Below are 11107 nucleotides of genomic sequence, written 5' to 3'. Positions count from 1 at the left end.
GAGCTCATGTTGTTGTTAAGTGCTGTCGAGTCAGTTTTGACTCATACCGACCCCCTATAGTGTTTTCAAGGAGCCTCTGGTGGGTTTAAACCTTGTGGTTAGCAGTCCAGTGCTTATCCAACCACACCAGGAGAAGAGCATGTTGTTGTTGTGAAGTGCTGTTGAGTCAGTTCTGACCCATAGCAACCCTGTATAGGGTTTCCAAGGAGCAGCTAGTGAGCTTGAACCACCGACCTTGCAGTTCAAACGACTTTGCAGTCTGGCGCATTAACCCACAGCGACACACCAGGACTCCATATATGGAAGTTTGTTTTTAATCCGAGCCTTACTAAAGTAGAATGCTGGGAAAGTTATTTTGCCTCACTCATTTTGTCTTCCCATTATGAAATGTGGAGGTTAAACTCAGTTACCTGAGTGTCACTTCTACTGTCCTAATGAATTAGTTAGAATTAGTATCTTCTGTGTTTTATTCACTGCTATACTGAATAGATTCATTCCAAGCCACTCTATCTGAAAAGCCATTGTCAATGGAAACGTGTTTTAAATAATTCATAAGACTAGGAAAAGTGAAAATGAAGTCCAGAATATCAACACATCCATTATATATATATATATGTATAGATACACACACATACATACATATATATATATACTTGTATGTATGTATATGTATATATGATATATTGTTTTTGGGGTGGTATATATATATATATATATATAAATAATGAGTGGGCTACAAAAAGTTCATGGAAAAATGACATTAAAAGATAATTGAAGTTTTCCACAAACTTCTTGATGATCCCCAATATTTATATACACACATAACTTTAAATGGTCATCAACACAGTATCATAATCTACTAGAATTCTTGTCCAGTTTTAATTATGTTTCTACTGTAATACTTTTGTGTCATATTTTCTGTGTATTAATATTATTTGTGAACTCATAGCTCACAAAGTGGTGGTAGCTGTCATTAGTTCGTGCCTTCCCTAAGTTAATATAAATAACTGACTACTGTTTCAGTTTATCTGGGTGTAGTAGAGCCTGTTACACACGGAACTTTGATGGTAACTACTAAGTAGTAGTCAGCCATCTGGCATTAATTGATCACCTACTATGTTTCCAGTGCACACATTTAAAAAGTAAGGTATGCTAATCTCAATGTTCAAAAACTGGAGATATAATCTGTATTGGACTTTGAATAATAAAGGAAAGGAAAATAAAATTCCTATAAATGAGTCTAGGTTTCTCAAAATAGAACCATAATTTATAATAAGGAAGCCTTTATCCCAGTAGTATGAATGATGATAAGCAATTCTGAAGTTATTCCTGCATTTACGTGTCCTTCAATAGTATAAAAGTCCCCTATAAATCATGTCTCTATGTAGGAAGCTATTGATTAAATTGAAAAAAGTATCACCTCTGGGTTTTTTACTATAAAAGTATTGTATGAAGTCATTTTCAAATCTGTTTTAATTATATGAATACTTTCCTTATCACAAATCACTATTATTCTTCCTGTTACTCTTCATTCACAAGAACAGAGGAGTGCTATCTCCAAATAAGTTTTGAATACCAGTCCTTGCATGAAATCTAGGCAAAGGAGAAATACTCTCAGTACCAAAAGGCCATCATTTAGCCAATGCTGCATGCTTTTTGCACTTTTCAAATCCATAATTATCCAAATGTTGTTGGTGCCCCTAGAAATTCCTGATATGTATTTATTGTTTCCTATTTATTCCTGCCTTTGATACTAGACATTCCCAGATAATAAAATCTAAAGCACCTCAAATCTAAGTGATAGATCTCATCCTGAGAAAATGTGCTTCAAGATTTATGGTTTGCTTTATGTCCTAGAAAATGGCTAATATAAAACACTTGATGGGGATGAGGAAACATACTTACAATTTAAAGAATGAGAAAAAATTCTGTCTCTGTTGTTTAAAAAAATGTTTTACATGTATGATCAAAGGACCTTCTACACCCAGGATAACAATGAGCCAGGATATATGTATAGAGTGTCTAATTATGCATTCATATAAAATTTATTTAATTTTTTTCTATATTGCAACTTAGATGATTCCTTAGGATTCTAATGAAATGGTACGCCGTTGTATTGGAAAACAAAAACATCACTCCACTTGTAAATTACCATTTTGTTTTCATAAGTTTTAGTATTTTAAGATTGTCTTTTTATTTTATTCATGTACTTTTGTATTTTCCATATTTCATTTTATTTGTAAATTTGCTTATTTTTAAAATAAACCATTTATTTTCAGCTTTGAATTTTATTTTGTACATGTGTTTTATGTCTTTATTTTCATCTTGGACATAAGAAGAGAGACTAAAAATGTAATGATTACATTTTAATAAGAAAAGTAACAGCTACATTAATTTTCACTTTCTGGGAGTAACATGAAAAAAATAGGGCCTTGTTAATCTCAAGAAATTTTTCCCATTATGAGGGGCTTCAAAAAGTTTGTGGAAAAATGGAATGAAAAGATAATGGGATTTTTCCATGATTTTTTGAAGTCTCTATTTGAGCGAAAGAGAGTTGCCTTCGTAAAATGGATTAAACTAGTGAGCCAGCAATTCTTTGTGTGTATGTGTATGTTTGTGTGTATGAAAGCTGTAGTCATTATGCATATTTGTAACATCTATCAGGGAAAGATAATCTCTTTAAACAATGGCACAAGACTATGTTTTTCTGTTCTATTTTGGCAGCTCAAAGGAATCACCTTCTATAGGCTTTAATGCAATCATATCAGTTGCTGTATTTTTATGGCATCAAGTAATAAATTCCCTGCTTTTACTTAGTTAATGATCATTTGAATAAAAATGTATTATATCACAGACTTATATATATATGAAAATGAATTTTCTTTTAAGTTAATAATAGTGACAGGAATGTCTTCTTGCCTTTACAAAAGAATTCCTTATTACTCAAAGACTATTTAGTGAGTCCTTATAATGTGTTCTGAACAAGTTAGTTTGGTAAAAATTTCTCTAATAAGGAATTTTCCTTTTTCAAAATGGCCCCAAATGTTAAACTTACAATCAATTGAATCAATTGATGAAAGTTATAAGGAAACTGAAATCTCAATTAGAAAAACAAAAGTTTAACACAGAGTTGGACAGTAATTGAATTAACTAACTTAGGAGATATTGGTTTCAATATTTACAAGTATTTCTTCCAAGACAGATGTGTTTGTGCTTCTGGTAGTCCATAGTACTTTCAGTATTTTTCACCAACACTCATAATTCAAATGCATCAATTCTTCTCCAATCTTGTTTTCCATCAATACTTTCAGTTCAGCTTGGACTATTTTCTTGTCATTTTGAGTTGTACCCCATCAGCAAATGAAGGTCCCAAATGGTTTGCTCCATTTCCATCAGTACAGTCAACTCCACATAGAGGAGGCAGCTCTTGCCCATTCGTAGTTTGTGTTCCACCTGAGGAACTCATTTTACAGCGCTATATCTGACAACATACTACTATTAGTCATAATGTTTTCAGTAGGTAGCCATCCAAAAGTGGTCTGTTTCTCCTTCTTCTTAGTCTTCTAGTCTCAAAGCTCTGCTTAAACCTGTCTACCATGTGTGACCCTACATCACAGCAACACACAAGCCACCACAATATGAGAGATGAATAGTTGGTTGTGCATACTGCTGTCTGCTTAAATGTCTCTATATCAGCATTTTGAACCTACTAGCTATTCCTGCCCTTGTTAAAACTTCCAAAATACTTTCTTCAATTATTATCGGATATCACTAGGACTTGGACACTATGGTAAATTCGTAGTATGGTATGAAAGGCACATTCAGTAACTGGTCTGTATGATTTCTCTATTCTATCTGAAGAACATAAGGTTATTTATCAAGAGTCTGGGAGATTAAGTGTTTCAGTCATTTTTGTACAAATTAACTTTAAACTAAATAGACATTTTAAGAACGTCTTGTTCTAACCAAACCCACTGCCACTGAGTGGATTCTGACTCATAACATTCATCTATAGGGTTGTGTTGTTGTTGTTAAGTGCCTTCAAGTTGGTTCCAACCCATAGCGACCCTGTATAGGGTTTTCATGGAGCAGCTGGTGAGCTTGAACTGCTGACCTTGCAGTTCAAATGCCTTTGCAGTCTGACACATTAGCCCACAGCGCTACACCAGGTTACTGATACATAAATCTTTACTGAAGTGCATGGCCTCATCTTTCTCCTGTAAAGTGGCTGGTGGGTTTGAACCAATAACTTTGCTGTCAGCAGACCAGTGATTAATCCAATGTATCACCATGGCTAACTAAAAATCCTATCACTCCTTATAAATCTACATCCTAAAATGATGTGCTTTATGCATGTTTTGTGCACACTCTAAAGCTAGCATGAATTGATTCAAATTCAGTAAACTTTTGTCCATATGTTTGTTATTTTAATAGTATTCCCTAGATGTTAAATAATATTTACTTAATGAAAGTGATTTATTTATATTTCCGTGCTCTGTTGCCATTATTGTTGTTACGTGCTCTTTAGTTGGCCCCCAACTTATGGCAAGACAGTGTGTTACAGAACAAAACTGTAGGGTTTTCTTGGCTGTAATTCTTAGGAAAGAGCTCTGGTAGCATAGTGGTTACAAATCAGGCTGCTAACCTCAAGGTTGGAAGTTCAAAAGTACGAGCTGTTCCACAGGAGAAAGATGAGGCTTTCTGCTCCTGTAAAGATTTACAGCCTCGGAAACCCTGTGCCGACTCCACGGCACATAACAACAATCCTTAAGGAAGTAGTTCTCCAGGCCTCTCTTTGAGATTGCTGCCAGTTAGATTTGAACCACCCTTCTTTAGGTTAACAGCCTATAGCAAACTACCTGCACAGACATTTACATATGTTGCTGTTGTTAAGTGCCATGGAGTTGGTTCTGACCCATAGGAACCTTATATAGTGTTTCCAAGGAGCAGATGATGGGTTTGAACTGCTGACCTTGCTGTTCAAACTGACTTAGCATTCCAGTGCTTAACCTATAGTGCCACACCAGGACTCAATTTGCATATCAGTTATATACATATAATTTGTTTAATAACCCTACAGATTTACTATTATCTGCATTTTATTGTTGCTGTTGTGTTGTTGTTATGTGCCATGGAGTCGGTTCCGACTCATAGCGACCCTGCACAGGGTTTCCGAAGCTGTTCATCTTTATGGGAGCAGAATGCCTCATCTTTCTCCCGCGGAACAGCTGGTAGTTTTGAACTTCTGATCTTTCAGTTCGCAGCCTGATTTGTAACCACTACGCTACCAGAGCTCCTTTTATTGTTGCTAGCTCTCATCAAGTCAGTCCCTGACTCTTGACACCATGCTCAACAAAACAAAACCATTCCCTAGATGTGGATTAAGGTGTTGTGCTTTTTTTTTTCACTGACAATTTTGTAAGTAGATTGCCAGGACTTTCTTCTCAGTCTGTCTTAGTGTAGAAGCTACACAGAAACTTGTTCAGTATCATAGCCATTCAAAAGCCTCCAATGGACAAATGGGTGGTGATTGTTCATTACATAAAATGGCTAAGAATTGAACCTAAGTCTCTGACAATGAAGAAAAGATTTCAACCAGTTCCTCTATGCATGCATTTTAGAGATGGAGAATTTAGTATGAACAATACTAACATGAAAATAGATAAAGGAGAAACCAAGATTTTAATTCATTTTCAACCTTACCAACAATCTAGCCAAAGAAGAGAATTACATCTCTAGTTTTCTCTCAGTAAATCCTAAAGAGATTATGCCTTTTAAACTAAGGAACATGTGGATTATTGAAGAATTCTGGACCAGAAACCATGACTTCATAGTCAGTTTATAACTCTGTAGCTAATTTAGTTTTGTAACCCAAACAGAATAAACCATCTAATTATAACTCCATCTCCAACTAGTTCTTATTCAAAATAAATAATGTTAAGTGCTGTAGAGTCAGTTCCAACTCATTGTGAGCCTGTGATAGGGTTTCCGAGGAGCAACTGGTGAGCTTGAACCGCTGACTTTGCAGTTCAAACGGCTTTGCAGTCTGGCGCATTAACCCAGAGCGCCACACCAGGACTTCAAAATAAATAATGGTGGTGGTGGTGGTGGTTATGTGCCGTGGAGTCAGTTCTGACTCATAGTGACCCTGTACAGGGTTTCCCAGGCTGTAAATCTTGACGGGAGCAGAAAGCCTCATCTTTCTCCCGCGGAACAGCAGATAGTTTCGAACTGCTGACTATGAGATTAGCAGCCCAATTTGTAACCACTATGATAGAAAGATGTTAAAAGAGGACGCAGCAGCCTTTAGAGTAACAAGGACCCCTAAATACAGCTCAATCCCCAACTAAGAAGCACTACCCGCTTTCAAATGTGAATCCCCAAGTTTCAGGGGATTCCCAAATAATTTTTATTAGAAGATCCACAAGAGCGGTTTATTTTGTACAATGGCATACCCAGTGGAACACACATAAATTCTCTTAAAGCAATTATTTTGAAGTAAAACACACTGCACTCCTGTTAAAAGCAGCCCCAAATTCTAAAAATTGATCACATACATCCTCTGGTTTCCTTCCAAATTAACGTCAAATCGACAGATTAGAAAAAATTAATCTGGTAAAGAGTACGGTTTCTCATGCCCAGTCAAATGCATTATCATCAAATTCACTGCAAACTTTCAGCTTGGCTTTATAGGCTGAAAAGTTTCTCAGTCCTTGTTTTGCCCCTACCCCAAAATTCATTGGCAATCAACCTCTTGGTCTTGCTCCAGCATTTATTTTCAAAGTTGTCAATGGTTGTGATGTATACATTTTGAATTCCTTTTCTTCTTAAAATCACATTGTCTACACTCTGTGCTAGCAGATCTCAAAGTGAGTTAAGCACTGAATATATTTGAAAGACTTGCTATTGGAATCGGCCTGCATCCAACTTAGTAAGTATTAGAATGGAACGTTTGGACAGAAGTTTTAACTAATTAACAGATTGTTAATACATTGTCATTGTCGTTGCCCCTTTAATTGGAGTGTCAGGCCAGTTCTTCACTAATAAGAAAAGAAAGGAACTTTTTGAAGTTTTAAGTATCAAGAGATATTGCAATGTAGATTACTGGGGGTGGGGGTGGGTGGGGGTGGGGAATGCCATTGAGTCAATTCCAACTCATGGTGACCATGTGCTTAAGAGTAAAACTGTGTCCCTGAGGGGTTCCAGTGGCTGATTTTTTAGAAGTGAAGCATTAAGTGTTTCTTCCATGGCACCTCTGTAGAGGTGTACTCAAACCTCCAACCTTCCCATTAGCAGTCAAGTGCATTAGCCATGTGCACCACCCAAGGAGGCCATAAGCATTAGATCCAAAACCAAATCTGTTGCTTTTGAGTCAATTCCAACTTGTAGCAACTCTTTAGGACACAGTAGAAATACTCCATAGAGTTTGCAAGCCTATAGTCTTGCTAGAAGCAGACTGCCATCTTTTTCTCCTGAGAAATGGCTGGTGGGTTTGAACTGACAACTTTTCAACTAGCAGTCTATAAAATACCCAGTCTGCCACCGAACCCCTTATGTGGACCATAACCACACAACTTCTACTGTCCTCAAGTCAACTCTGATTCATAGAAACCCGATAGGACAGACAAGAACTTCTCCTTAGGGTTTGTGAGACTATCAATCTTTATGGACGCGGACTGCCTCATCTTCCTCCCAGGGAACAGATGCTGGGTTCAAACCCCTGACTTTTCCATTAGCAGCCCAACACTTAACCAACTGGTAACTCCCCCATTGCTCTGTTCTGATCAGATCATATTTAGATCATGTTCAAAATACTGCTTTCTCAGTACACACACATAGAAATTGATGATTAATCAAAGGAAGGTAAGTATAGGAGGCGATTAGATACCATGTCACATGGAAAATAAAGTAACTAATCATTCATTTAGAGGTGAAAAAAAAGTCCAGTGAAGTCATAATAGTTTAACAATTTACTATTGTCAAAACTTAAAAGTATTTGAAGATGTGAGACCTAAGACAAAAATTCCAGCAAAGAAGACTTCAAAAACAAGAAACGATTTACAAACAGAAGTGAAAATAACTGCTTTTGGAGGCAGTTAATTCCCCATCCTCAAAAGTAACAGATGCTTAGCAACCATTGGTAAGTATGGTGCAGGTGGGGAATAAATGATTCATTTTAACAGATTCTTTCCAACACTGAAATCCTGTATTTTGAAGTGTGTATTCACTGCTTGTTTATAATATGGACACTAATAAGCTGGATATTATGTAAATTTTCACTAGCCATTATCATATCTTTCCATTTTGCTATAGACACGGTGGAGGCAGTTTTTGACTTCATTCAGAGAAGCCGAAGGATGATTGTTGTCCTAAGCCCAGACTATGTGACAGAAAAGAGCATCAGCATGCTGGAGTTTAAACTGGGGGTTATGTGCCAGAACTCCATTGCCACCAAACTCATTGTGGTTGAGTACCGTCCCCTTGAGCATCCACACCCAGGCATCCTACAGCTGAAAGAATCTGTGGCTTTTGTGAGCTGGAAGGGAGAAAAGTCCAAACATTCTGGCTCCAAATTCTGGAAGGCTTTGAGGTTGGCTCTTCCCTTGAGAAGTCTGAGTGCCAGCTCTGGCTGGAATGAGAGCTGCTCTTCCCAGTCTGACATCAGTCTGGACCATGTTCAAAAGAGGAAAAGTCGTTTGAAAGAGCCCCCAGGACTCCATAACTCAGGGAGAGCTGAAGGTTCTTCTTCAGTCCCAGGCTCCATGTCCAAGCACAGAGGGAAGCCCTCTGCAACCTGTCGCTGTTGCGTCACCTACTGTGAAGGAGAGAGTCACCTTAGGAGCAAGAGCCGGGCAGAGATTCATACCCAACCCCAGTGGGAGACACATCTCTGTAAGCCTGTCCCCCAAGAGTCACAAACCCAGTGGATACAAAATGGCTCCAAACTGGAACCACCTGTTCCCCAGATCTCAGCCCTTGCTCTTCACCATTTCACGGATTTGTCTAATAACAACGACTTTTATATCCTATAATTAATTTGTGGTGGATGATGACTGCTCTTTTGACCTACCCTATTTGTGAAATGAATTTATGGGAATAACTGACATTTTTACCATCTAATGGACTTTCAGATTGTGTCCTCATAATTGATTTTTAAAAACTATTTATTTCTAGGAGACAAAAGACCTGAAGGACCTGAATCCAGAATTATTGCCTCTAATGGCCTCAGAAGAGCACACTCTTCTTGGGTCCTTGAAGGTCAGTATGTGAAAGATGTCTGAAGTTTGATCCTCTATTCTGCCCAAGATTTAAAACCAAGTAAACTATTTAAATGTGCATTCTTTGCGCCTGTTGGCCAACTTTACATTATAAGTCATTCAGGTACATACAGTTGGGTTACACCAATTACAGCATATGTGTCTTCAAAGGTAAGGTCACAGAAAGGAGCTGGTTTGGTGGAAGCTGTAGGGTTAAGCTCCACCCTACAGTTTTTCCAACAGAAAACCTACAGCACATTTTCTCTCAAAGAATCAAATATATCTATACATGGTGTTCCCTGTCTCACTGTACATGAGTGGTCTCTTAACTGCCTAAAATTGTTAGCATCAATAAAGCTATATTTTTATGCCAGTTCATTTGTACTAACATTTTTAATTCCCTCCATCCCTTCAGCCTTTTGAAGTCATATCTGACAAAGATTCTATTTTAAGAAATAGAAATTTAGCTTAGGTACCAGGAAAGCTAGGGTTCCTCTTTCTAATAAACATTGTGTAAAGACTGGGAAAGGGTCAAAAGAGAGTGAGAAATTGTTGAAAATCAAAGAAAGTAATCACAGAAACCTCACTGTATCTGTAGATGTGATAGCTGAAAATTCAGTACTGTTAGGGATCTAGAATAGAGTTTGGTACCTAAAACCCTTCTTCACATTCAGAAGCTTGAGGATGTATAATCAATTCACATGCCCTGAAGGATCCAAAGGTAAGAGGAAAAAAAAAAGCAAGTTATATAAGCATAATACCCACACATTCAGGTGAGTGTCCTTGTTCAGAGGGAAACAGGTACAGAAAAAATATGTCTCTATTTGAAACCATTTGAACACAATCAGATGACAAATGACATTTGATTTCACAGTCAGGTAGACAATAGAGGGCAATTAGCTTGTGATTAACTGAAGAGCACATGTTTCTTGGAAAGGGGATACCTTCTACTCAGCTCTAGTTGAGTACTGTCTCATGAAAACGTAGGCTCCGTGTTGTTAGGCTGAACACTTTCTCAAGAGAATCTAAAAAACCACATTTATTTTTGGTAAGCTTTCAATTATTGGATGACTTAAACTTAAGGAAAACAGCAAAGCATCAAATAAAACACTTCTGTGAGCCATATCCAACCTGAGTGTTACCCTTTGAAATGTTGAAACCATAGTGTTCCTACAAGAACATATTTCTACATAGGGATTCTAGTGCCCTTAGGAATATTGGGGCTGGAAAATACAAGCTTGCCATAAGGTCATAATGAGGAGTGTTTATTTTCTCCCCCAGTTTATGACATATGGAACCTCAGAATAAAGTTGATCTGATCTAACACTCCATCAGAAGAGAAAGAGCTAGAAAATAATGTGCTTTCTATCTAGTCTGTAGAAGTTCCACCACAGGTGGATTTCCTCCAAGAAGAAATACAAAGCTTGCTGCACTGGTGGAATGGTGGAAGCTGCCAAAGAATATTGAATTAAAAAAAATACATTGATTCTGGATGCTAGTGAGCTGTGGTTCAATGAATGCCAATCTATCTCAAGTGCTATTAATGAATGATAGAGGGACAAAGAAGTTGAAAGTTGTATCCCACTACTCCTCTTGAAGAGGGAGGCAGAAGACCCTTTTCTATCATGTATCCACAGTTGAGATGATGTGGTTACATAGATATCATTGCTTAAGAGAAGATACTCTATTTAAGAGTATAAATGTTAAATCAGCTAGAGAAGGGTGTGAGTCCTGGTTCTCTCCTCCATGAAAAGAAAACCCCAAGTCACTATCTTTGAGTCGATTCTGACTCATAACAACCCTTTGAAACAAAAAGATAGGGAAATAAAGGTCCTCTAGGGTAAATGTAC

General features: G+C 37.4%; 1 protein-coding gene across 1 annotated transcript in view; it reads left to right on the top strand.

Annotated features, from left to right (window-relative positions):
- Positions 1 to 9625, top strand: part of IL1RAP (interleukin 1 receptor accessory protein) — a 77900-nt gene extending 68275 nt beyond the window's left edge. The window contains exon 9 of the mRNA XM_006871870.1: positions 8314 to 9625. Coding sequence (XP_006871932.1) covers positions 8314 to 9032 — 719 coding nt within the window. The 3' untranslated portion in view covers positions 9033 to 9625. The remainder of the gene's footprint in view (positions 1 to 8313) is intronic.
- The last annotated feature ends 1482 nt before the right edge of the window (positions 9626 to 11107 follow it).

Source organism: Chrysochloris asiatica, unplaced genomic scaffold (genome assembly GCF_000296735.1).
Source record: "Chrysochloris asiatica unplaced genomic scaffold, ChrAsi1.0 scaffold00177, whole genome shotgun sequence".
Lineage (NCBI taxonomy): Eukaryota > Metazoa > Chordata > Mammalia > Afrosoricida > Chrysochloridae > Chrysochloris > Chrysochloris asiatica.
Note: the sequence above shows the minus strand (reverse complement) of the source record. Positions and strands in the feature narration are given on the sequence as shown.